Source organism: Aureobasidium pullulans, assembly GCF_000721785.1.
Source record: "Aureobasidium pullulans EXF-150 unplaced genomic scaffold scaffold_24, whole genome shotgun sequence".
NCBI classification, from domain to species: Eukaryota; Fungi; Ascomycota; class Dothideomycetes; order Dothideales; family Saccotheciaceae; genus Aureobasidium; species Aureobasidium pullulans.
In genome coordinates, this window is record NW_021941044.1 from 111,945 (window position 1) to 136,781 (window position 24,837).

General features: G+C 52.0%; 10 protein-coding genes across 10 annotated transcripts; 7 read left to right on the forward strand and 3 right to left on the reverse strand.

Moving 5' to 3' along the window:
* Positions 1-235: 235 nt before the first annotated feature.
* M438DRAFT_408641 (NAD(P)-binding protein) lies at positions 236-2,498 on the forward strand (the record flags this gene model as incomplete). The annotated part of the gene is made up of 3 exons (XM_029909965.1): positions 236-845; positions 1,117-1,220; positions 1,340-2,498. The coding sequence occupies exons 1-3, from the start codon at positions 441-443 to the stop codon at positions 2,496-2,498; spliced, it is 1,668 nt and encodes a 555-aa protein (XP_029756707.1). The 5' UTR covers positions 236-440.
* Positions 2,499-2,760: 262 nt separating this feature from the next.
* M438DRAFT_377397 (6-phosphofructokinase) lies at positions 2,761-5,159 on the reverse strand (the record flags this gene model as incomplete). The annotated part of the gene is made up of 2 exons (XM_029908734.1): positions 2,761-3,900; positions 3,954-5,159. The coding sequence occupies 2 exons, from the start codon at positions 5,157-5,159 to the stop codon at positions 2,761-2,763; spliced, it is 2,346 nt and encodes a 781-aa protein (XP_029756708.1).
* Positions 5,160-5,502: 343 nt separating this feature from the next.
* Positions 5,503-7,577, reverse strand: M438DRAFT_348754 (uncharacterized protein). Its single transcript, XM_029906222.1, has 2 exons — positions 7,258-7,577; positions 5,503-7,204 (listed from the first exon to the last, which is right to left on the reverse strand). Exons 1-2 carry the CDS (start codon positions 7,533-7,535, stop codon positions 5,635-5,637), a joined length of 1,848 nt encoding a protein of 615 aa, XP_029756709.1. The 5' UTR covers positions 7,536-7,577; the 3' UTR covers positions 5,503-5,634.
* A 152-nt stretch (positions 7,578-7,729) lies between these two features.
* Positions 7,730-9,531, forward strand: M438DRAFT_348755 (IMP-specific 5'-nucleotidase 1). The gene is made up of 7 exons (XM_029906223.1): positions 7,730-7,833; positions 7,881-7,891; positions 7,948-7,968; positions 8,024-8,935; positions 8,987-9,032; positions 9,081-9,220; positions 9,271-9,531. The coding sequence occupies exons 1-7, from the start codon at positions 7,809-7,811 to the stop codon at positions 9,409-9,411; spliced, it is 1,296 nt and encodes a 431-aa protein (XP_029756710.1). The 5' UTR covers positions 7,730-7,808; the 3' UTR covers positions 9,412-9,531.
* A 635-nt stretch (positions 9,532-10,166) lies between these two features.
* M438DRAFT_281424 (uncharacterized protein) lies at positions 10,167-11,996 on the forward strand (the record flags this gene model as incomplete). Its single annotated transcript, XM_029901237.1, has 2 exons — positions 10,167-10,406; positions 10,458-11,996. The coding sequence occupies 2 exons, from the start codon at positions 10,167-10,169 to the stop codon at positions 11,994-11,996; spliced, it is 1,779 nt and encodes a 592-aa protein (XP_029756711.1).
* A 632-nt stretch (positions 11,997-12,628) lies between these two features.
* On the forward strand, positions 12,629-15,271 carry M438DRAFT_109038 (P-loop containing nucleoside triphosphate hydrolase protein). The gene is made up of 4 exons (XM_029898679.1): positions 12,629-12,821; positions 12,878-13,954; positions 14,557-14,685; positions 14,744-15,271. Exons 1-4 carry the CDS (start codon positions 12,782-12,784, stop codon positions 14,974-14,976), a joined length of 1,479 nt encoding a protein of 492 aa, XP_029756712.1. The 5' UTR covers positions 12,629-12,781; the 3' UTR covers positions 14,977-15,271.
* A 3,584-nt stretch (positions 15,272-18,855) lies between these two features.
* Positions 18,856-19,396, reverse strand: M438DRAFT_348762 (uncharacterized protein). Its single transcript, XM_029906224.1, has one exon. It carries the CDS (start codon positions 19,268-19,270, stop codon positions 19,049-19,051), a length of 222 nt encoding a protein of 73 aa, XP_029756713.1. The 5' UTR covers positions 19,271-19,396; the 3' UTR covers positions 18,856-19,048.
* A 382-nt stretch (positions 19,397-19,778) lies between these two features.
* On the forward strand, positions 19,779-20,536 carry M438DRAFT_358709 (uncharacterized protein; the record flags this gene model as incomplete). Its single annotated transcript, XM_029907282.1, has 3 exons — positions 19,779-19,894; positions 19,984-20,434; positions 20,480-20,536. The coding sequence occupies 3 exons, from the start codon at positions 19,779-19,781 to the stop codon at positions 20,534-20,536; spliced, it is 624 nt and encodes a 207-aa protein (XP_029756714.1).
* A 414-nt stretch (positions 20,537-20,950) lies between these two features.
* On the forward strand, positions 20,951-21,643 carry M438DRAFT_348763 (uncharacterized protein). Its single transcript, XM_029906225.1, has one exon. The coding sequence runs from the start codon at positions 21,245-21,247 to the stop codon at positions 21,407-21,409; it is 165 nt and encodes a 54-aa protein (XP_029756715.1). The 5' UTR covers positions 20,951-21,244; the 3' UTR covers positions 21,410-21,643.
* A 1,304-nt stretch (positions 21,644-22,947) lies between these two features.
* Positions 22,948-24,544, forward strand: M438DRAFT_281587 (uncharacterized protein; the record flags this gene model as incomplete). The annotated part of the gene is made up of 4 exons (XM_029901252.1): positions 22,948-23,208; positions 23,272-23,700; positions 23,764-23,965; positions 24,180-24,544. 4 exons carry the CDS (start codon positions 22,948-22,950, stop codon positions 24,542-24,544), a joined length of 1,257 nt encoding a protein of 418 aa, XP_029756716.1.
* Between the last annotated feature and the right edge of the window lie 293 nt (positions 24,545-24,837).

Here is a 24,837-nt window from a genome sequence, read left to right on the forward strand (position 1 = left end):
TGCTCAACCACGGTAGGTTCTCAGGCAGCGATATACCACCAGGTACGACTTTCACCCAAGTGAAATTCGTCAAAGGGAAAATCGACAGTAAATAACAAGAGATATAGAAGTGTGAAGCGGTCAACTTACCTCGGATTCTCCTACAATATCTCGACGACTCGAGCGTCTTCGAGCTTTTCGTCGTGTATTCGATCGAATACCTTGTCTCTTAAGAATCTGTGCGAAGTGCCTCAAACTGTCTCAAAAACTTCAGTAATGACTATTCTCCCTGTCGCGTGGGTGAGGATAAAATCAGAACAAGATCTTCGCAAGCCACAAGCTGGTTCCATTCGTCGTGAACATCATCGTCTTTCTCAAAGTTTTGACGTCGCAGACATCACGAAGCTCCAGCACCTTATCAACCACGTTTGACATCGCGACCCCATCTGATCTCTTTCACGATGGCTTCATCATCAACACCGCTGGACGCCTCGAGCTTGGAGCATAACCCAATACAGTACACGACGAGTAAGAGCTCAACCGGATCAGACTCGACCATCGACTCGGAGTCAGAGCCAGTATCCGCATCACCGGCTTTGCAAGAGAATCCATTCAGGACTGCATTCGACACACCGCAGTCAAGTGTGGTCAACGTTGTCCTCAGAAGGGCAGCACAGCAAGCGAGAGCGACAAAGTTCGTGGAGTGTGACTGTGTGAATGGTGGGCTCTGCGTGGGCGCAGGAGATGGAGCGACATGCGACTGTGACGTGGTTCCTCCTCAGGTACCAGACACAAAGACCAAAGCAGAAAAGGTCAAGCGGTTCGGGAAGAAGGCCAAATCCAGTATCTCCAAAGCTCTAAAGAAGGTATGGAAGAAATGCACGAAGCGTTGACCAGATGAGGCAGACAGATGGGAGAAGCCAGAGTGGGTGTCAGGGACCTGGTGATGGAGACTCCTCGCCAGCGATCGAACACACCTCGATTGATGCCGTTACCGCCAGGCAATCATGTGGTTGGCGCCAATAGGTCCTGATTATTCGAAACAACCAGACGATTGGGGCGCATCGATATATGTGCGAAGCTTTTCAAGACTCACCACCCATGTCATGACTCAACGGAAACTACATCTGTTCCAAGATGAGAAGCGCTGTTACCTCACATATGGTCAACATCTTGATGAAGCGCAGGAAGCGAAGAGGCAGAGCTGAAGCGGAGGAACGGGTGGTCGGTGTCTTCGGCGGGTCGGCGGGTCGGCGACGTCACTGTCCCTCCGACTCCGAAAGCTCTCCCAATTTCTGTCTCAACTCAATTCCTGTCCGGACATATCACACACCATGTCGTTCCGATTGAGCACACGCAGCACAAGCCTACGGGCACCTCTTACTCGCCTAACAACAACACCCATCTCCCGCCGTCACCTCAGCGCATACGGCTATGAGCAAGCAAAAGCACTAGCCTTCACCAACTACGGCGAACCCAAAGATGTTCTTAGACTACACGGCCACAGCATCTCGCCAGCCCACAAGGATCTCGTAACCCTCCGCTTCCTCGCCTCCCCCATCAACCCAGCAGACATCAACCAGATCCAAGGCGTCTACCCCAGCAAACCGAACTTCAGCACCACCCTCGGAGCCCCCGAACCCACCGCCGTAGGAGGCAATGAAGGTGTCGCCGAGATCCTCTCCGCCGGTGGCAGCGTCAAAGGCTTCCAAAAAGGCGATTGGGTCATTATGCGCTCGCCCGGCTTCGGCACCTGGCGCACCCACGCCCAGACTACCACCGAGAACCTCCTCAAGATTGAAGACAAATCAGGCCTTACACCTCTTCAAGCCGGCACCGTCAGCGTAAATCCCTGCACAGCCTACCGCATGCTCAGAGACTTTGTGGCCCTCAAAGAAGGAGACTGGTTTATTCAGAACGGCGCAAACTCCGGTGTGGGTAGAGCAGCAATCCAACTCGCAAAACTCTGGGGCTACCGCAGTATCAACATCATTCGTCCCCGCTCAGATGCCTCGGCCACAGAAGCAATGAAGCAAGAATTGAAAGACCTCGGTGCAGATATCGTCCTCACCGACGCCGAAGCAATGGATAAATCCTTCCGCGACGTCGTCAAACAAGCCACAAACGGAGGTCGTGAAGAAATCCACCTGGCTCTCAACTGCGTGGGTGGTAAACTCGTCAACTCCATGGCCAAGATCCTGGCAGAAAACTCGCATATCGTTACCTATGGCGCCATGTCCCGCGAACCGGTCACCGTTCCTGCTGGTCTCCAGATTTTCAAGAACATTTCCTATGACGGCTTTTGGGTGAGCAGATGGAGTGATGCGAACCCGGCGGATAAGAAAAAGACTGTGGAACATGTTTTGGATCTTGTCAGGGAGGGCAAGTTCAAGGATACACCATTTGATGAAGTCAAGTGGGAGTGGGAGACCAAGGGTGATGAGTTGATCAAGGCTGTCCAAGGCACATTGCAAGGCTTCAGATCTGGCAAGGGTGTCTTTGTGTTTGGCAAGACCTAGACTCAGAAGATGGAAAAATTGATGAATAATGGCTGTAATAGAATATTGTCCTTGTGTATACATCTCGAGCTCCGTTGATCGAGAAATCTTAGTTGAATTGATGCAAAGTAACTTTCTAAAGCTGTAAGAGACCCCCAAATACAATGATGAATGCCTGGGCTTCTAGCCACGAGGCAGGAAAAAAACGAGAAAGAAATCATTGCAATCATGATTAAGTAGACAAGCAGAAACCAGGACCTTCCCTGTTTGGTGAGGAAGCAGCCTAAGCAGGAAGACCGGCAGCAATGGCATCCTCCTTCTTGGGACGAGGACGTCCAGAAAGAGTATCCACAATCTGCACCAGATCCATCCAGAACTCGTTCTTAGGGCGACGGTCCTTCCAGTCAGTCTCCTCCTTCTCAACCTTCTCCATGCCGGAGAATTGGACCTTGGCGCCGGTGATTCCTATAACCGAGCAAGACAGGGGGTCGTTGGCGATCTCGTCCTTGGACTTGCCGATGAAGGACTCAATGTGCTGCATACTCTTGACACCGAAACGGACGGCACGGACACGGTCCATAGGTGAGGGAATACCACCCTGTTGCACGTGTCCGGGGACGGCGAAACGGGAGTCGAACTTGCCGCCGCTCTCTTCGCGGATGATGTTGGCGATGATCTCGGTGGTGTAGGTCTTGGAGGCCTTTTCGTTACGGAGGATGATCTTTCCACTACGATTCTGACCCTTGTCCTTGGCGAATTGCTCTTTCAAGTGCTCGATGTCTGAGGCGATCATCTTGAGGTGGATGCCTTCTTCGGGTGTGTAGACGGCGACGGCACCGATGGAGAGACCGGCGATGGTGGCAATGTAGCCGGAAGCACCACCTTGAGTTTCGACGACGAAGACACGGCGACGAGAGGCGGCGGCGGACTGCTTGATGGCGTCACAGTAGTCGATCAAAGCGTTCAAGCAGGTGTCGCTACCGATGGAATATTCGGTACCGGGGACGTTGTTGGAGACAGTAGCGGGAAGAACGACGATAGGGATCTTGAAGGCGTCGAAGTCGCGTCTGGCCTTGCGGAGCTCGGAAACGGCAGTGAAGGCCTCGAAACCACCAACAACGAATAGAGCATCGATCTTGTGGTAAGTCAGGGCATCAGAGACACCGTCGAAGTCCTCAGACGGAGTAGCACGGTTGGTTCCGATCTCCGAACCACCCTTGCTGGCCCAGTTCTCGGCGTCGAGCCACTTGATCACGCGAACAGAGCTCTCCTCATCCTTGTAATGGCGGGCGAGACCGGGGAAACCGTTGTGGAGTGCGATGGGGGTGTGGCCGCGGGTAAGACAGTAGGCAGTGGCGGCACGGGTGGCAGCGTTCATGCCACCAGCGGGAGCTCCGACGTGGATGATACCGACACGCAGGCGCTATGTATATGTTAGTGACGTTCTCGTTACAATTTTTCGGACAAAAATCTTACCTTTTCCTTGGGCAGAAGAAGCTCCTCCTTGTCAGTTGAGACTGTGGTGCTGTAGGCGGTCCAGTACTCGTCGAACTCGGCACCTCTGAGCTTCATGGCAGACTTGAAGTCCTTGCGCTCGATGGCCTCAGCAACGGATTGGGTCAGCTTGACAGCCTCCATCAATGACTTGCGGACAATCTTGTTCTCGACGATGCAAATGACGGGACTAGGGGTCTCAGGGGTAGAGTCGAGAACAGCCTTGACGGCCTCGACACCCTGAAGAGTAGCCAACATACGGTCGTAAGCAACGGCAGTACCACCACGCTGAACGTGACCAAGAGTGGTGACTCTGGTATCGAGACCGAGCTTGCCAGCAAGCAGATCCTTCACCTGGTTGGGCGAGATGGCGTTGAGCTGACGGTCGTGAGCTCCCTCAGCGACAATGACAATGGTCTTTCTCTTTCCGAGTTTGCGATGACGCTGGACAACGTCGCACATCTCAGTCTCCCAGTGCTCTGAAGGAGGGTTCTCGGGAAGGAATACAAAGTCGGCACCGGTGGAAACACCAGCCATCAGGGCGAGCCAACCACAGTGTCTGCCCATGACCTCAATGACGAAGGCACGCTGGTGAGAGAAAGCGGTGGCATCGATGTAGTCGACAGCCTGGCAGATACGTTGCAGCGAAGAGTAGCATCCAATCGTGGCATCAGTACCAGCCAAATCGTTGTCGATGGAACCGACCAGGCCGACAATGTTGAGGTGCTTGAAAGGCTTGACTTGGTCTTCCTTGAATGTGCCGTTCTTGACCAACTCCTCGACCAGGCTGGGCCATTCGCCTCTGAATCTGTCTGCACCAGTCAAACTGCCGTCACCACCACAGACGACCAGGGCGTCGATGCCCTTGTCGATCATGTTCTTGGCTGCTTGCAGTCTACCCGGGCGCTCCTTGAAGGCCATGCATCGTGCTGTTCCGATGAGAGTTCCACCTTCTGAGAGCCATCCACGGACATCTTCCCATTTCATTTGCTTGATCATGTCACCGCCCTGGACGAGACCCTCGTAACCTTCGTAAACGGCGAATGCATCACAGCCCGAGGCGATTGTTTGACGAACGACGGCACGTACTGCACCAGACATTCCCTGGGAGTCACCTCCGGAAGTCATGACAGCAATGCGCTTCTTGCCCTCAGGCATTGCGGGAGGAGCGAGGTTGACCTGCGCCATGCTGAAGGTCGATTGTAGTGTGTTTGTATGCGGGAGGGAGAAGTTGATATATTATTTCGAAGGCGTGAGAAGCTGTACCAGACAGAGTGCTTGGCCAGCTGTGTTTATAAACCTGTCGCAACACGTGGTGGAGAGATGAGAGTGAATGTAAAAAAAGAGCCTCGAGCCAAAGCGAAAGGTGAAATCTTGAGCGCTCCAAGACTCCGGTCATACCGCCCACCGTGATACGTCACTCAACAACACCCCACTGTTGGCCTGTGCCAGTCAACATCACGGTCCGACTGCGGTCTTACGGCCAAGAATCTCACCATTGTTTGTGACACCAGCCCGAAGGCACTCCATATCAGCTCAGAAGACTTGTGATTTCTTCCCTTCTACGCTGTTCTATCTCACTACCCATCATTCACTTCGTTCAAGCATGAGAAAAAGTCGTTGGACCCTGAAAATCGCTGCAGCTAATTTTCTGGCGCCGGCTTCACGCTCCGTTCCAGACTTCTTGCTTGACTGTCTCCCAAAAGCCGTTTTGTTTCATCTCGTCTTGAGCCTTCCACTCAAACCTATCTTTAGGCGTCCGCAAGATTAAACCATCATGTGCTGAATCTTCTCCTGCGTGCACCTCGATTCCGATTTTGTCATTGCTGTTTGCTTTACCAAGAACGCCGCATCTGTCGTTGAGCGTCCAGCCAGTCAGTTTGTTTAAAATTCCTTGACCGAGAGCGTTTGCGATAGCCGTATTCAAGTAGTCTTGGAGTTCCTGAATATCTGGTATTTCAACTCTCGAGAGGCCAATGGGTGAAGTCACCAACATAGCACTGCCGAAAGCGGGTGGTGAGATTGATGTGCGGACTTCGATACCAAATTCAAGTGCTTCGGACAAATGCGGTACCTTGAGCGAAACCTTCAACCGTGAATGGATTGGAGTAAGGCCTCTCTGCATGAGTGCATCAATTGTTTCTGCGGACCTCAAGAGGGCGGGGTCGAAAGGTGCTGTTTCAATTGAGGCTTCAACAGACGCTGCATCGAGGGTCTTATGGATACGTTGTAGATAAGTGCTAATGTCAGCAAGCACCGTACGGTGCTGCAGTAGGGTCAAGACGGGTCGCATGATACTTGCGACTGGCGTATCGCGTTTGGCGCTCGACATTGGCTGGGGTAGTTCGGATCGGCGTACCAGCCTCTCGCGATGTGTGTATGAGAGGAACAGGCGAAGAGCAAGTGCAATAGCTTGAGCCCAGGCATCTTCTGACTGCTTCTCTCGTGGTTTTGTCTCGATATCGGTCAACGGCAATAGGTCGATCAGCACTTCGTGTGTTTCTGATGCAGATAATGAAGCAGTGGGTGACAGTCTTGTCGGAAGACGGATGATAGACTCGCGCATGTCAACTCCGTACGATGCGAGACTTCGTGATTCCCGAATGATTTCGTGGAATAATTCCTCTTCGTACAGAGAGTCTCTGGCATGGCGAATTCGAGCTTCAAGGGCAGACTCGGAATCGGCAGATGTATCCGGCATCTGTGAGACACCAATGATGGTGTCGCCCTTTTGAATCCGTACTCGCAGGACTTTGCTGTTGTTTCCCATGCCCTTATCGAGTAACACATTGCCGTCTTCGTCTGATCTGAGGGCGGCGAGTCCACGGTCTCTGAATTCTCCGAGAGCTTCCAAGAAGCCAAAGCGTACACCCAAGTTATGTCTCTCCCGAGGCAGACGCGAAATTGACCAGCCCTTGTCGCTAACAGACAAGACCTGTTCCCAGTAATGAGTCTCTCTTCTAACGTTCTTCTCCAGACGAGTGGCTGCGCCCAGCAGAGAGTCGGCAGATGCTTGGAGCGACTGCATCCTCCAACTGCGAGCGATTGTATCATCCAGCTTCTGTTGCTCCTTGTCGGGTTGCACATTGTGCCACACGTCCATGGCTAGGGTTCCAGGTTTGATGAATTGCTTCAGATGAGGCGACATTGTAAGTTCGGCTTGCTTGGGAGCATCCTTCGAAAGTAGAAGAGAGACAAAGTCTAGGGCGATGAGTGCTTCATTCCGTGCCGAGCTGGGAATGGTCAGTGAACCGTCGACTTGCAAGGCTTATCAAGGAAGACATACTCGACATGTTGTCTCATCTCAGCTCTAGCGGTCCATAGTTGCTCCCGGCGGTCTTTGCCCTCTGCCCCGTCTACTTCTGCGCTATCTTCATCTTCGTCTGTGTCGGAGCTCTCTTCCTCGTTCTCGTTGGCAGCGATTTCAGCCTGTAGTCCTTGCTCGGTAATGTGTCGAAAGTGGCCGCGCTCATCATGGATGCGTCCTAGAACAGACAAGAGTGTGTCTGCTTCGTTCTCGTCTCGTGGTTGTAATAGCGACGAGGGCAGGGTGATGTCGGCCATGATGGTTATGATCAAAAGCTTGCCGCGGCGGCTCAGCGGTTCCTGAGCGCCTCGTGCTTGCGAGAGATCGACGCCACGCCCGCTTGTGTCCGCTGTTTAGCGCTGTGGGGTACAGCATCACATGCGTATCAACACCCTGTCACTGTTGTCGGCCATCTCCGACTCTCTTCTCTGTCATACCTTGCTGGCTTCCTTTCCTTCTCACTTGCAATCTCAACCTTGATCTCACAATCTCACAAACAACAAAGTGCTCACAGAACAGTAACTGCAAGAATGACTACCCGATACCGTGTCGAATGTATGTTTACCTTTCACATGCCATCCCACAATGCTGACTATATCTAGACGCTCTCAAGGTTAGTATGCGGGCACATCGACGTTACCTATGTTTCTTACTAACACTTTGTTCAAGACTCATCGTCGTGATCAATTGGTAAGCTCCTCATACTACTAACTTTCCCGTGTCACCCAACTGAACCTCCTTCTAGATTGAATGGATCAAAGGCCTTTTGGCAGTACCATTCGTGCTTTTGTCTCAGCCCACGGCCTTGTTTGGACAAGATGGAATCCACGGAACTGACCAGATGGCACGTAACGCCCACGAACGCTATGCACAAATCATGAGTGATGTCGAAGGTCTCATCAATGACCACATATCTCGACAAAAAGAAGGTACTCATTTACACTCGAAACTCAAACTGCTGGTTCCGACTGTTGGTTTCTTCTTCACTCCTCTACTTCTGAAAGATGCTTTTGAGTGGCAAGATCAAAGGCGGTACATAAGCTCAAGAAGATTCGTGGCTCCCAGTTTCAACGATATCCGTCTGATCCTAAATACCGCTCAAGTCATGTCATTGATCAAGCACAGTCGCCTAGATCTTGTCACATTTGATGGTGATGTCACGCTCTATGATGATGGTCAATCTCTTACAGACGACAACCCTGCCATTCCTCGCATTCTGGAGTTGATGAGAAATGGCACCCGCATCGGAATCGTGACAGCGGCTGGCTACACTGAAGCTTCCAAGTACTATGGCAGACTACACGGTCTACTCGATGCCATAGCAACATCTGATCTCTCTGATGATATCAAGAAGAATCTTATCGTTCTTGGAGGAGAGGCGAGTTACCTGTTCCAGTTCACTAGCGACAGCCGGGATAGACTCGTTCCCATTCCGCGCAAACAATGGTCACTGGACGAGATGCAGTCTTGGACTCAAGAGGATGTTACAGAACTGCTTGATATCGCAGAAAAATCCCTTCGCAGTTGTGTCGATGCGATGAGGCTCAAGGCCGACATCCTCCGTAAAGAGAGAGCAGTCGGTATCATTCCAGTCGCCGGTTTCAAGCTGTCACGAGAGCAGCTCGAGGAGACCGTTCTCGTATGTCAGAAGACCTTGGTACGTGATACGAATAGCCTTCCTGTCATAGCATATGCTAACACAAATCAGGAGATGAGTCCTGTTGGTAAGAGGCTGCCATTCTGTGCTTTCAACGGTAAGAAAAGAGATGATCACATGGAGATCACAAACTGACATTCTTCAGGTGGAAGTGACGTCTTCATTGATATTGGTGACAAGTCTTGGGGAGTCCTGAGTTGCCAAAGATACTTTGGTGGTATCGAGGGAAACAAGTCCCTTCATATTGGCGACCAGTTTTTATCAATCGGAGCCAACGACTTCAAGGTTCGTCGAGTCCCAGCATCTGCCGTAGACACACATACTGACCACAATAGGCCCGGCTTGCTTGCACTACAGGATGGGTCGCGTCTCCAACAGAGACAGTCGCACTTCTGGACGAGATTTCCCAGCTCTCAACGGCGCCCGAATCACTTCCAGCCGATGCGAACTTCGAGGACCAAAGCATGATGACCTGAGAGCCCGCTCTTTTCTACTTGATGCCCCGGCTGTTTTATCATGGCAAGCGAATGTTTTCTTACGATGCATATATACCTTTCTGTAACATCTGATAATGATCTTGACATACCGTTGCATAAGTTCTACTTTCCGCGCAGACCCTTCAAGACCAATGTACCATATCTACTACCTTCAAGAAAGGGGTAAGCTCATCGAGAGTAGTGGTTAGACACTCTCAATGAACAGTCTGACGCGTAGCTCGTTCGATGACATAAATCAGGTGAATCATAGGTTGGATGCTCATACTCGGTGGTGAGTCGATAGGATTATCGAGACCCTTGAAGTTGTGGTCTGTGCACCAAAAGTTGCGAGAAAGATGGCATGCTCGACATTTTGCCTCTTCATTGTTACTGTCACAACCACCAAAAGCTCGATGTCGGAGTGCCGGAATAGCTTGTTGAGATGCATACGTGCAATCGCTGCCGAGGCGAGCACAGGACCGCGTCCATATCTCCAAAGTCGCATAGCGCCGCACGCGCGATCATCCCAGCTCGTCCGAGAATACACAACCGAGTCCGGAAGAGACAGCAGACCCCGTAACGACCGTACGCCGGGCGAGGACACGCATTATCCTGCGTCGAACACAAAGAGAGGCAGTCGCACACCCCTCGACAATGGAGTACCACAAAAGACATACGACCCGGCACAGACATGGATCAAGCGCAATCAACATCATCAGGTGCGCCCGCACGAGGAAGACCGAGAGGATAGCAAAATGCCAAACATGAGTCTGGCATTGGAGAAGAAGGTCAGGAGAGAATTGCAGTTCCTACCGGACCCTCTCAAGCTCGCCGATCACGTCCGCGGTGTCCTCAAGAAAGGCGATGTCGAGAAAGCACTTGCTCTTACCCGCATAGCCAGTAAAGACATGGAGTGTGTCGTTAGTTGGAACCACATCATCGGCCACTTGCTGTCCGAGAAACAGGTCTCCGCTGCCCTGAAGCTATACAACGAGGTAGGACTTGTCTTGTACCCAGACCTTGCTCATTCTCTGACAATCGAATAGATGAAGAAGCGCGCTCAGTTTCCCGACTCGCATACCTACGTTATCATTCTCCGCGGCCTCTCCGAGCCTCCTGTCGCCGCCGACACGCTGGGAAAAGCCCTTGCCATCTACCATTCTCTAGGCGCAGAGAATTCTCGAGTAAAGCCCACCACCATACACACGAATGCTGCATTGAGAGTATGTGCACGAGCACACGACATGGACGCACTATGGAGCATTGCCGCAAAGATTCCGGAACAGGGTGCTGGCGCCGCTGATGCTTACACCTATGCTACTATTCTCAATGCAATCAGAGAGCATGCTTTGCTGGAAAGTGGTGACAGAAAAGACGACAGTGAAATTGCCGCCCTCAGAGCGACATCAATTCAGCAAGGTCGACGAATCTGGGGAGATATTGTTGGAAGATGGCGAGCTGGAAGCATCATGGTCAATGAAGAGATGGTCGGTGCTATGGGTCGTCTACTTCTCATTGGCTTACAACCGAGAGATTGGGACGATGTCCTCTCTCTTATCGAACAGACTATGGGAATCCCTCGTCTTGCTCCTAAATTGGGCAGCAAGATGAGAAAGGCTCAGCATCTACCGATTCGCGTGCATGATGATGTCAAAAGGGAGCAAACGAATGTCATAGATGGTGAAGAGCCCGAAAGTGAGTTCGATCGCGCACTCTTGCTTGACAAGCGAGGCAAAGAATCAGTTCAGCTCATCCCACCCGGCAACAACTCGTTGTCACTCCTTCTTGAGGCTTGCAAGCTCACATATGCATTCCGAGAATCATACGAGTACTGGGATCTGCTGACCAACAAATCTACGTACAACCTTCGACCCGACATGGACAATATACATACGTTCATGCGTATCCTACGACAAACGCGTGCTTCTGGTCGTACTCTCGACATCATCACGGACATTATCCCAAGGCTTGGTTGGACTCCTCACCGCAAGACTTTCCGTATTGCCATGAGTTCTTGCAGCCGTGACAAGAAGAACCCGAATGTCATGGAATACGCCAACACGCTTGTGAGGTTGAGCGAACACTATAATATGGAACCGGATCCGAAGATGCTATTGCAATACATGGAGCTGGCTTTGTCTACCCAAGACGGAGAGGTCATCAGGCAGACAGTTGAGCAAATGGAGGGCTCCATCACAAAACTCAAGTCATTGATCTCCTTTGGACAGCACGACGGCAAGAAGTCGTCGTCTTGGGACAAGCAAGATATCGTGACCTTGATGCGCACGGTTGTTGGTGCCATTGATCAAATGACAAACAAACAATTGATTCCTGCAGAGAAGATACAGAGCCTGGTACAGAAGCGGGCGAAGATGAACGCTTTCATCACAAGACTGATGGACAGGATGGAAGGAAAGAACATCATTCCTAAAGAAAAGCTCGTCGAATTGCGAAGAGACAGCAGACAACTCAGACACCTTCGCCAGAAGCTAGTTGAGAAGGAGAAGAAGGCAAAGGGCACGTGGGTGAAGGACAAGAAGGACCTCAACGCACAGCCTCTAACTGATTCGCCGTTTGATGCATAGAGTAGAGAGACAGTCCAATGTCTATCATGTATAATTATGTATATTATCCACTGTACGAAAACCACCTCTGAAAAAAAAGACCCATGCTTTCGCCACGATGTTGAGAAGCTTGAACGGGAAGGGTCCAACGACCAACGACCGGGTGAGAGTGTCAGCGAAAAGGCGAAAAACTCCAGTCTTGGCACGAACAAAGTTCTCCCTGCCGCGCTAGGCCAATCACTTTTATCAAGCCCGTGTCGCGCCTTCTACTTTTTTCTCTTCCATCCTTCACACCCTCTCTTTCCATCAAAACACCTCCCTTTGCGACTTGAACTTGTCGCATTCATCTCTTTCACGAGCGCAAAGTTCATATCACAACACTCCGACCCTTCATCCTCTCAAACACCCTCACACCAATCTACATCATGTCTTACGGTGGTGGTGGTTACGGCGGCTCGCGCGGCGGCGGCGGCGGCGGTGGTGGTTACGGCGGTGGTAGCAATGGCTACTCTGGCGGGTACGACACCTCGAGATCCTACGGACAAAGCTCCTACGGCGACTATTCAACCAGTCGCTCTTTCGACGGGTATGATTCTTAACAAGTCTCTGCTCAAAGCTCTCCATCTCTCATCCACTCCATCACTTCTTGAACAATGACTGACTAACACTTCAGTGGCAGATCCAGCGGCGGCTACGGCGGCGGCAGCCAAGGCGGTTACTCTGGCGGTGGTCAGGGCGGCTACGGCGGTGGCGGTCAGGGCGGCTTTGGTGGTGGCAGCTACGGCGGCGGCCAGGGCGGCGACAGAATGGGCCAGCTCGGTGCCGGCCTCAAGAACCAGCAGTGGGGTATGTTTTCTTGTTTGCTCATGCGACACGTTCAGTTTGCTAACAAACCATTACAGACATGACCTCTCTTCCCAAGTTCGAGAAGTCCTTCTACAAGGAGGCACCCACGGTTGCCGAGCGCACTCAGGCCGAAGTCGACGAGTTCCGCAAGACTCACCAAATCGCCATCCAGGGAAAGAACGTCCCCAAGCCCGTCGAGACCTTCGATGAGGCTGGTTTCCCCGGCTACGTTATCAACGAGGTCAAGGCCCAGGGCTTTGCCAACCCCACCCCCATTCAGTCTCAGGGCTGGCCCATGGCTCTCTCTGGTCGCGATGTCGTCGGTATTGCCGAGACCGGTTCCGGAAAGACCCTCACCTACTGTCTTCCTTCGATCGTCCACATCAACGCCCAGCCTCTCCTCTCTCCCGGTGATGGTCCCATCGTCCTCATTCTTGCTCCCACCCGTGAGCTCGCTGTCCAGATCCAGGCTGAGGTTAACAAGTTCGGCAAGTCATCCCGCATTCGCAACACCTGTGTCTACGGTGGTGTCCCCAAGGGTCAGCAGATCAGAGATCTCGCTCGCGGTGTCGAGGTGTGTATTGCCACCCCTGGCCGTTTGATCGATATGCTCGAGTCTGGCAAGACCAACCTCCGCCGTGTCACCTACCTCGTTCTCGACGAGGCCGACCGTATGCTCGACATGGGTTTCGAGCCCCAAATCCGCAAGATCATCAGCCAGATTCGCCCTGACCGTCAGACTTGCATGTGGTCCGCTACCTGGCCCAAGGAGGTCCGCGCTCTCGCCCAGGACTTCCAGCACGACTTCATCCAGGTCAACGTCGGTTCCATGGACCTTTCCGCCAACCACCGCATTACCCAGGTCGTCGAGGTTGTTTCCGAGTTCGAGAAGCGCGACAAGATGATCAAGCACCTCGAGAAGATTATGGAGGACAAGGACAACAAGTGCCTGATCTTCACTGGCACCAAGCGTGTCGCCGACGAGATCACCCGCTTCCTCAGACAAGATGGCTGGCCAGCACTGTCTATCCACGGTGACAAGCAACAACAGGAGCGTGACTGGGTCCTCAACGAATTCAAGCAGGGCAAGAGCCCCATCATGGTTGCCACCGATGTGGCTTCGCGTGGTATTGGTATGATTGAAAATCCCCCTCCCTATCACTCACAGCACCTTCCCTTCCCCTTTCCTCCACTTCACTGCCAATTCTCCCCTACCCCATTGTTCGCACTTGCGTGATCTGAAAGTGGTGCTCTACGCCGAGCACTCGTGCGCCTTTTGCATATGTAACCATGTCCTTATAGGCCGTCCAGTTTACTGGTTCCTCACTCCGGATCCTTGGGAGAAACTTGCTCGATCGAGGCCTTTGTCTTTTCATTATGGCTTCGCATCGTACCTCTTGCCCTCTACTTTGCGCCTCGTGCGCCTTTTTGCCCAGTAGAGAGCGAGATGCAGGTATTTTCGCCGCGCAGCGCTGCACTGTAGTTTTGTTACGCGCTTCCAAGGCATCCGACGGTAGGACCTCGAAGATATCCTGCTTGATATCTTCTACGGCCTGTGACATGTGATTGCTATGATTGCTTTCTGCTTTTCTACAAAGCTTCGTCTCCTATGGAGCGCACAGAGTGTTGTCAATACATTATTGCACACCTCTTCATCAGATTACGCGACCGACAAAGGCTCGCTTTTGATACACAACTGTTCTCCCAACAGACATGCTAATCCTTACTTTTAAAGATGTTCGTAACATTACCCACGTCCTCAACTACGACTACCCCAACAACTCTGAGGACTACATCCACAGAATCGGCCGTACCGGTCGTGCTGGTGCCATGGGTACTGCCATCACCTTCTTCACCACTGAGAGTGAGTTCAATGCACATTCCGATCCTCCTTGAGACATCGACTGACATTTCCTTCCCAGACTCTAAGCAGGCTCGCGACCTCGTTAACGTCTTGGCCGAAGCTAAGCAGAACATCGACCCCCGTCTCGCCGAGATGGTCCGCTACGGTGGTGGCGGTGGTGGCCACGGTCGCTGGGGTGGTGGTCGTGGACGTGGTGGCGGTGGCCGCGGCCGTGGCGGTCATGGTGGTGGTCACGGTGGCGGCTTCACCAGCTCCAACAACGCTCCCCTTGGTCGTGACTCTCGCTGGTAGATGATACCCCTTTTGCATTCTGTTTTCATGCCTTTCTGGTTTACGGCGTATCGACTCTTATGAGTCCTGGTTTCCCTGGTATGGGACCACCCAAAAGAAGAATTGTGTTTTAGTTTTCTTTAACAGTGCATGCTAATATGGCGGGCATGGAGTTATTCATGACGGAGATGGGTTTTTCAGGCATAGGGATTAGATTGCGTTGTTGCCCATAATGCCTTTTTATCAATGAAAAGAATAGAGTCTAACTTGATCAATCATCACCTAATGCCATTGTGTTCATACACAAGTGAATGGTCATTTCGATCTTCGGCCTCAGGTTTTCGCGCATCGCCATGTTCGCGGTCAATTTCTCAATCAGCGTCCACCGTCGCGCTGTTTCGGTTTTATATCATTGCGGCAAACGTTTGTCGAGAAGCATGAGTCTGCACCTGCATTGTTGTATTTTGAGTGCGATATCAGTCTGTTGGGATAGCCTCTTTTCTATCTCCAGTCATGCAAACTGCTTGGTCCTTTCGCCAGCCAGACTCAATATCTCGGCGATAACTATCACCTGGTCGAGTCAGGATTACATTACATTGCCACTTTCTCAACCGAATTGCTGTACATTGTTTCCTCATCTTGTTTGGTGTTTGACGGTGTTTGTATGCTGGTTCGTGCTCAGGCATGTTGACCATCTTCAGCCATGCTTGGTGCTGTTGATCCTTTGGGCCATGTATGTCAAGACCATCCAGTGAGAGTAAGACAATCAACTCCCTGGTGCTTTTCATCGTCTGTTCAGTTGGATATGGCAACCTGTTCTCGTTTTTGGGAACCACTGTTCAGTCTCTCGAAGAGTGCTTGTGGCCATCATCACGGATGCTGTGTGTGTTTTTGGTGAAGCTTGTGTAGGAAGTGAATTTCGACGATAACGCAGCAACGAAGACCGCCATGGCTACTAAACTACTCCAATACACTGCTATATACTCATAAAATAAGACAGATGCGTCTGAAGTGGTACAAAGTCAGTTGTTGCTCAGGAATGTTGTCGTCGGTGCTAGGATCGCTGGTAAAGGGTGTCACCCTGGCATTGACACGGTTGGCTCGAAGGCCTTGTCGTATCTAGACGTGTCTCCAATAATCGCATGATTGACTGCTCACATCATTCGGCCATCCAGATGGAACGGCATGTCCACCTTGTCAGCAAAATCCTCAAACACATGATTCGATGGCCTGTCCTCACATCACCATCCCCATCAAAGCGACACATCACCATCAAACAGCAAACAACACGATAGGCCAACATATTCACACGTAATTGTCCTATCAGAGACCAACACGCAGCACGCCCTATGCAATCCATCCAGCCCTCACTCTTATCAGAAAAGCACACACACACGCACGCACATACTCCGTACATCATGCAAGAAAAGAACCCTCTTGGCCCTTCTCCGGTCATGAGGGCACCTTAAGTGGGTAGATGGATAAGTGCTGTTGACAAGCCGTAAGCCCCAAGAGGGTGGAGGATAGAGTTTGAACAAACACTGCCAACCTGCATGAGAGATATAAAAATGTGTGGGGAGGAGGTTGCAACATGTGAACGTGTGTGTGTGGTGATCATTGGGATTCTTGTGTGGGATTCGGTGGGAACGCACGCAAGGAAAAAAGAGGAGACATCACAACAGCGACAGAAGGAAGAAAAGAGGAGACAACACAACAAGGAAGGAAGCACGCACGAGCGCGAAACACCAACAGCAACAAGCGACAAGTGACAGGGCTCGAAACCAGAAGGAACACAGCCAAAGCAAAACAGAAGGAAGGAACGCATAAAGCAAACAACCGATGAACGTGAGATGGCGATGAGCAGCAGAAAATAGAGTTTGGGATTCCAGAGGGGGAACTATCAAAAGCAGGGTGTGGTGGTGGCAGGTCCTGGCAGGATCAGGAAATCAATTCTCCGATTCGACTCGCCCATCGGTAAGAATTGCGTTTTTTCTTTGCTTTGTCCTGATCTCCTCCGTTCATGCACACCGGTTGTGAGGGAGGAGACTTTTTACGTGCGTAAAGGCAACAAGGCTTCACGGGATCATTGTTCACGGGCTGCGGCTGCGCAGAGAAAAAGGAAAGCATGTGGTTGAAGGTGGTTGGTGGCTTGATGGACCATGGAGTTCTTTCCGCGAATTGTTCCGTTGCGCGAGACGCGCCGCGGTTTTTGGATGACCATGACGTTCAAAGACAAGAACAAACTCTTGGTATCAATATTTTGTTTTACGGCCGCAAGGGTTTGCAACATGAACATGCTTCTGCCCTTCGTATTCCTCCAGCGGGATCATGTGTATACATTGGGAAGGTGGGATTGGGCATGTAGTCGGTGGCGCAAGAATTATTAGAAACAGACATCTAAAGAATGGGGAAACCAACATGTGAGGGCAGACGAGTGGATAGCAGAGAGCGACAATATCGCAGAGAGTGAGGATACACTGACCGACCCGAGTGAGCCGAAAAGACGAGTAGGGTAAGTACAGGAGAACAACTCCGGTGATATTAATGGAGCCAACTCCTGCAGCATGGGACTCTCTCTCTGAATCGATAGGCGAAGGATCAGGACAGGATTGCGACGTGAGAGGGGGGAGGCTGAGGCAATCCTGCGTGTAAGAGGATGCGGATGCGGACGCAGGAAGCCATTTTGTTTGCATTAAAGAGATGGCTGGTGTGGTGTGTTACTGTAGAGAAGAATTCTTGATTGGAAGGCACGCAAGACGAGCATAAAAGTTTATTTAATTGCTTCGCATATTGCGGCTAGAGCACTTCATTCATGACATTGATGGAGACCCGAACGGACAGATCCCAAAACACCATGTTCCTCTGTCGCGGTATTTGGCACGCTTCCTTTTTGCTATGGTGATTGTGAGTAATGCCAAGTGCAGATGGATTGAGAAATCACGAATTAGGCAGTTCCACTTGACGAGGTGTTTCGCTTGATAACGGGAGAGGTACTCAACAATGTAAATGTGATATCGAGACGAGCATGCTGTCTACCGGAAAGGGTAATAGATGAGCCCGCAGAGTGATGTGCCTAGAAGCAACCTCCTGAGTCCTGGTGAGAGCGGCTCGAGAATATCCAAGGCATTGTGCGCGCTGTTGCTCCTTGATACATCAAACGTAACGAATAGATGCAGACGGGCCAGCGACAGTTATGTTAAAGTCGGCCCGACACATATCTGGCCAGAATGTAAGATGCAGCATTTAGCAGAGAAGGTCCAGATTCTGCCACGTCGTACATACACTCCAAGACGGTCCGAGATGATCGTTCAAGGGGATTTTGAGTCTGGAATATGAGGACAAGCGGTTGTAGAAGGCTAAAGACGGAAAGCGACTCTGTACATGAGATGTTGACCCAGAAGATGCACCTCGAAGACGTAAGCGAGCAGCGTCAGGGTCGAAAGACCACGACACGGGATGTTGGTACTTGCAGGAGGGCTTGACTCGGTTCAAGATGTAATTTATATGAGTTGTACTCCGTACTTGCATTTTCTTCGTGCGGGTCAGTCAATAAGCACTGGGTTGAACCCATCGAATGCAGACACAAGGTTTTAGAAAACCTGATGAAGTATATGCATGTCCGTTCATTGTGACCCTGTCGAGATATTTTTGCCCTATGGATTTCGGCCGAGTGTACATGAACCTTGCAGCCGCAATGTTCATATCAAAAAGGAAACAGAGGTGGCGTGTCTTCTTACTCGAGCGCGGCCAACCATGTGCGGCAACGTGATGTACCATAGCAAAGAGTGCTATTCCAATTCCAATGAATATTGACTACATTCGATCTGTTGAGCGAGATGTCATCGATCGCTGTTCCGCGCGACGATAGATGCATAGGGCAGTGCCGTCGGCGAGAGCAAGTAGGCAGTGAGGATCAATACGGACACAACGAAGACCGATCGGGGAGAAGGTCTTGTGTGCCGCGATGGAATAAGGCACCTCGACTCTTGCGCATCAGCGTTCTCACTGTCAAGATGCTGGCGGAGAATCCGTCAAGATGCGACACGAGGTTCCATCCGACAAGGGCCTGGAAGCACAACGAGCCATAGCACGGTCACTTTGTCCTCCTCACCAATGCCGTTGCCATGCTGCCACTTAGCAAGCTAGACCATGATTGAAACATCCAAAGCAGGGTCAAATAGACACATTGGATCCAGGCAACACCGCACGGAGTCCTCAACCCACTTGAACGGTTGAACAGAGAGGCAGTGGCGTGTGTGCTTCTTGCTCTTACGTACGTCGACAGAGCAATGCTGGCAGAGATTGGGGAGGTCATTGAGATACTTGGTAGTGAGCGGCTGCAGGGACGTCGCTGATTTTGACCAACCTTTCGTTAGACGAGGAAAACCTGCATATAATAGAGACTGTGGATCCGAATCCTGCTTGGAAAGCAGTATGGCGATGAATGATCATCTGGATTCTGAGGTCGGGACGGACCCTAAGACGCAATCGAAGGCCTTGAGCTTTGCTCTCGTTCCTGTAGAATAGCACTCGGGTTTAACCAAAGATGCTGAAACTTGGCCCTCCAGAATCGTGGGTCCTTGCATATTCGTGCATACTGACAGGCGCGCCGTCGCTGCCATCTCCCGCACTGCCTATTCCGAAAGACGCTTAGAGGCTGTGGTACTGTACTCGAGTAACGCTTGTACTGCGGTACTCGATACATGATACGCCCACGCTATTGTGTAGAATAATATCCATAAGGCGGTCGTGCAGATTTCATGACGCTCTCTGCATCTGCATTCCTTGCATGAAGGCAATCAAATAGAGTTTCCTGGGTTGTAATGTCCTTTTTCGTGCTTGATGACTCGACTGCGGAGGCGAAGATGCCAATTCTCCTGACGAGAGTTGATCGCAACCTGCGAATGCCGTACGGCTCCGGTCCACATCCGTACTCAGGGTCTGTCGTCCTCCGCCCGGTGTTCGAGCGTTTGGGGCTCGGCGGAACATCAGATGATACATGTAGAATCAGACTACGATCTGAAAAAGGTTCATCATCGGTGGAGTGTTAGACCGTGCAGCCTGCATAATGCACCTCTTCGTCTGCGAAATTACCGTCTCACAGCTGTGCCTGGGTAGTACTCGTAGTATCGCACTGATAGTCCTTCAAGCCATGAAGGAGGCTGAGACATTCAATACTGTATCTTATGAGCAACTTCAAACGATTATTTCAGATCTTGCGTTAGCATACCGGCTCACGCAAGGGTCAGTGTTGTTGCAGGTGTTGAGGACGTGGCACGCTAGAGGCAATCTTGGAGCGGCAATCATTTCGGTGGACGGCTACGCGGAAAGAGCCAACGACAAAAAGCCCTGGCACCTGGCGTCCGGTCGTCAGGTCCCGGCCGAGCAGATCGATTGCACCGGTCTCCCACGCCGGCCCTCAGAAAACCACGCTTGCTGCTGTATCCCAGATTTCTTCGATGCGGCTGTAAGGATTAGCGTCAGTTGAAGAAATTAGGCAAACACGTGCTACATGCATGTAAAGATGACTGCCTTGCAGATGGTCATGTGTAGCTTGTTTTACAGTGGAAGAAGGGTCTGATGGCTTTTTTCTTCACTACATCTCTCAGACCCCTTTCCCGTTCTCTCGTGCCGAGAAGGACAAATTGTTCCTGCTAATGACCAACGCCATTATTATTGAAACATGTCAGCGTCAGCTTTCAATCTTCTTCTCACCGCCACGGGAATTCGTGGCCGAAAACACGGCCTGGGCCACATCTTGTGACCAGCCAATGGCGCAGCAATAAAGTAGGAGAATATCAGAGTCCAAGCGCCCCTGGCCAATAGCAGTCATCAAGAATAGTCAATTGCCGTGATTCTATGAGAATGATACCGTTGCAAGTTACATTCGGATGTGACACGTCTCTACTAAGCGAAATGCCAATGTCGAACGAAGTGGATTTGATCGAAGAACATACACGAGCACGCTTCGATTCGTGGTATGCTACCCAATTGGGAGAGCGCAATCTCACATTTACGTGATATCTAGAGAAAGGTGGCATACGCAGGTTGGCCAGAATATCCTCATCTATGATGCGGAGAATACTTGAAGATATGGTAACGACCGTTTCTCTGGTCCCCAAATTGCTGGTGTCCTTGTCGACATCCACAGATCTTCTCCCTGTAAGTCCTGACTCGAGACAGTATGGGAGCATCATGACTTTCAACAATCTATGTTAGACGGACGCGTCCGGGATAACAAGATAGGCCGTCTGCACATGTCCCGTCCTTCAGACCAAGATACAAGGCAATGGATGCAGAGAGTCAGAGACTGAGACGAGTTCTTCCCCGCATTGCGCTATCAAGAGTTATTGCCGGCCGGTTCGCTTGCACGGTGATCGTCGTTGTCCTCAAACACATGAAGGTCGAAGTTGGTATATCAGCGAGCTATGGCCGAATGGCGAAAAGTAGCTGAGCAACTGGCCGGCGATCTGGGCATTGGTTAAGGCAGACAGAAGCTGCGTAGAACAGTTGCAAGCCAATTGACAGGATCGATAAGGAACACAAGGCCATCAGCACGCTGAACGATCATCGACTCATGATTGAGCGCATCGAATAAGTCGAATGTAGAGGCTCGAGTCAAGAGTCAAGAGGCCTTTGAGTCCTTCTAGACCAGCACCGGAGAAAGACTGATATGAAGTGGATTCGCGTAAACGCAGGAGACGGTCAAAGCATCGGCAGCTCAAGCCTTTTCACGCACGGAGCGACTCATGTCTTACTGCACATGTGGGTTAGCGCTATCGGAATGGTTATTCATCAAATGCTTTTGAGCGCCGTTAATCATTCCAGTGTAACAGTCCCACTATGCAATGCATGAGTGACGTCGCGAAGAGGGAAGACGACAAGCGATGGGCAGTGTTGCGAGTCGAGATGCAGCAACAGATTGATGTGAAATGGCAGAGGTTGAGAGCGATAGAGTGGCAGGTATCTCGATTGATTGCCTCTCGTCCGTAAAGCGAGGGAATTCATGATACAGCGGAGCATCGCGGGGGAGCACGAAATAGCGATTGTCTCCTTCTAAATCTGGGCGGGTGCATGCAGGCTGCGCGTGTCTGCGTGTGCCATGCTCGCACAATGGTTCCCAAAGGAAGATGAGCAGACCGAGAAAGGTCTCTCGGGCACACTCGAGTGCTTCCGCTTACGTGCGGGAGGAGCCGGGCGTGATTCGATGCACAATACCGAGTGAGGAACAAGAGTCCAGTGTGTAAAGTGAGCCGTAAGCAGAGAGGTGGAAGGAGTTCACAGGGAACGCGTTTAGAAGCAGGTCCAGCCCGGACAGCCAGCCCAAAGACGCAAGATCAAGAAAGTCGTCAGGTTCCATTCGTGCCTGTCCACTTTGCAACCTGTCACATTTTCCGCCTCCATCGCCGTCGTCGAGTCGTCGGTGTGTAATGGTTCCGGCAGCACACCCCTCTCTTGTTGCTGCTTTTCTTGGCCTTGTGCCGCGACACTCTCATCCCGACACACGAGCCACCGTCTTGATTTCGCAGAGATCATCATCAAATAGAGTTTGACGCCGTCTCACGCATGATTTGTGGCAGCTGGCCCACACTTGCACACTAGGCTCACTCTATCGTAACCGTAAATCCATCGACACGGGCAGCCCTTGTCGCCCCCTAGTCTCGCTCGCCGTCCGGGCTTGCCGTACTGATCTGTCAAAAACGCGCGCCGTCTCCCGCCGTTTTTTATCGCCCAGCGTCAGGCCAGTCCGTCTTCGGGAATCTTTTGTGCACTACACCGCTCCACTGCCGCGCCAGATCATCGTTTTTTTGGTGGAGCTTGTCGGCTTATGCACATCATATTTCCTTGGGCGAAAACACAACCTTTCTTGGGCTGCTCGCTAACTACCTGCCTGTCCGCAACGCGCCGCCGCCAGCGTTTTCGTCTACCCTCCAAGTCCCCTCACTAGCAGTAGTGCTTAACCCTCGACCGCGACTCTGCTTTTGGCGTAGCATGTCCCCGACCTACACCACTTCACCAGCCCAGCCCGCTACCGACACGTCTCTAAGCGCGCTACTCGCGTCGCAACAGATGAACGGCCATCCGCAGTCAATGGACGCTCGCCAGCAAGACTATTCACAGCAGGCGCCGCTGAAGCAAGAGTACTCCCAGCCAGGTTTGAATTCGCCCTACGCTTCCTCGTCCTATACCGGCAACCTTTCTGAGACCCTGTCCTCCCCAGACCAGAACCAAGCTGCCCAGTACCACCCAGACGTAAGACCCTCCCTGTCCTCTACCGCCAGCTCCCGCAGTGCTGATTGCTCACGCGTCCGACAGTCTGCGCGCTCTGCTTCTTTCCCCGAGTACCAGCAGCAACCCCAAGGCCAACAGCAACAACCCCAAAGACCGTACCCCGAGCAGGGCGCCCCGCGATACCAGCAGCCAGGTGGCCACCCACACGCCGCAATGGCTCAATCAAGTCGGTCCTTGCCTCTTGCCAGCGCGTTGCGCGACACGCGTTCTGACTCGGCCATTGCCATAGATCCCACGATAGCTGCACACAACCCGCAATACCCCCAGCAGCACGCATACTCTCCCTACCCTCCCCAGCATGAGATGCACCAATACCCCGGCCAGCCCGGCGCACCCATGTACGCGCCGCGCCCCGAATGGGGTGCCTACCACGCTCAACCTATGCATTATGCGCCCGTGTCAGCCGCCGGTGGACCGCCAGGAATGGCAGCCGCCGTCCCCAGACCTCCGCATGTAAGTCATAGCTTTGTAAGACTCCATTGACGCGTCGGAACGCGTTATTCTGACCATTTGCAGGGCGGCCACCCAATGTCTACCGTATATTCATTTGTACCCATCCCAGGTGCACAGCAGCACAAGCGTCCACGTCGTCGATATGAGGAGATTGAGCGCATGTATAAGTGCGGATGGAATGGCTGTGAAAAGGCATATGGCACGCTGAACCACCTGAATGCCCATGTTACTATGCAATCGCATGGCGCAAAACGCACCCCCGAAGGTATGCAAACACAGCAAAAACCATTGTTAAATCGCACGCATTCTGCGTCGCAGTGTCGCATTATTTTTTTAGTGCTTACCCCGACCGCTGGGTTGGTTAAACCACCCTCCTTGTCGCGGAAGCTAGCACGCCAGCCATGCTTAAATCCCCTTAGCGCATGCACCCCGTAACACAAGCCGCACGTGGTTGGACCGCGCTAACTCACCACGTACAGAATTCAAAGAAATCCGCAAGGAGTGGAAGGCCAAAAAGAAGGAGGAGGAGAACGCCCGCAAGCAGGAAGAGGAGCGCCAACGCCAGGAGGTCGGTCGCGCCGCCCAAGAAGCCGGCACCCCGACCCAGCCTGCTCCGGCACAGTACCCCCAACAACATATGATGCCTCCTCAGGCCATGAGCAGTGCTCAACTGCCACCTATCGGCTACGCCCCTGCCGCACCACCCACTCCTCAGCAATACACCCCGTCACAGCAACAAGTCGACGGAGCGCAGTCCTACCCAGCTGGTCAGATGTACGCCACCAATGGAGGCTACCCTCAAAGCCCGTATGCCCAGGGCGGCCAAATCTACCAGCAACGTTAGAGACCTCATGTCCGACACTAATAATGTTGAAACTGACGGGATACTAGATCCTGAACAACCCCAGAATCAGGCATACCGACACAACCAGTAATCTTCTCATCTTTCCTTACGACTTGTTGATGCATCTCTCCTTTCAGTCCGCCTCCCGGACCAGGCACCCGTGTCGTTGCCTCTTCTGCCAAGTTCGATCAGCATCATCAAAACTGTGTGGGGCAGGACGACTCCTGTTGCTCGTCTTTCAAATTGGCCTTGTAGTGTACAAGGGTCTTGACGAACCGCACCTTGCTCATCAT

What these genes read in the sequence shown, in the direction of transcription:
- M438DRAFT_348755 (XM_029906223.1), top strand. Translation starts at nt 7,809, where the DNA reads ATGACTACCCGATACCGTGTCGAAT. An exon ending in CTCATCGTCGTGATCAATTG is followed by an intron (nt 7,969 to 8,023) that starts GTAAGCTCCTCA and finishes ACCTCCTTCTAG; the next exon opens with ATTGAATGGATCAAAGGCCT. An exon ending in TCGTATGTCAGAAGACCTTG is followed by an intron (nt 8,936 to 8,986) that starts GTACGTGATACG and finishes AACACAAATCAG; the next exon opens with GAGATGAGTCCTGTTGGTAA.
- M438DRAFT_348763 (XM_029906225.1), top strand. Translation starts at nt 21,245, where the DNA reads ATGGATGCAGAGAGTCAGAGACTGAGACGAGTTCTTCCCCGCATTGCG.
- M438DRAFT_109038 (XM_029898679.1), top strand. Translation starts at nt 12,782, where the DNA reads ATGGGCCAGCTCGGTGCCGGCCTCAAGAACCAGCAGTGGG. An exon ending in TGTGGCTTCGCGTGGTATTG is followed by an intron (nt 13,955 to 14,556) that starts GTATGATTGAAA and finishes TTACTTTTAAAG; the next exon opens with ATGTTCGTAACATTACCCAC. An exon ending in CACCTTCTTCACCACTGAGA is followed by an intron (nt 14,686 to 14,743) that starts GTGAGTTCAATG and finishes TTTCCTTCCCAG; the next exon opens with ACTCTAAGCAGGCTCGCGAC.
- M438DRAFT_348762 (XM_029906224.1), bottom strand. Translation starts at nt 19,270, where the DNA reads ATGACCTCCCCAATCTCTGCCAGCATTGCTCTGTCGACGTACGTAAGA.
- M438DRAFT_348754 (XM_029906222.1), bottom strand. Translation starts at nt 7,535, where the DNA reads ATGGCCGACATCACCCTGCCCTCGTCGCTATTACAACCACGAGACGAG. An exon ending in GAGATGAGACAACATGTCGA is followed by an intron (nt 7,205 to 7,257) that starts GTATGTCTTCCT and finishes GACCATTCCCAG; the next exon opens with CTCGGCACGGAATGAAGCAC.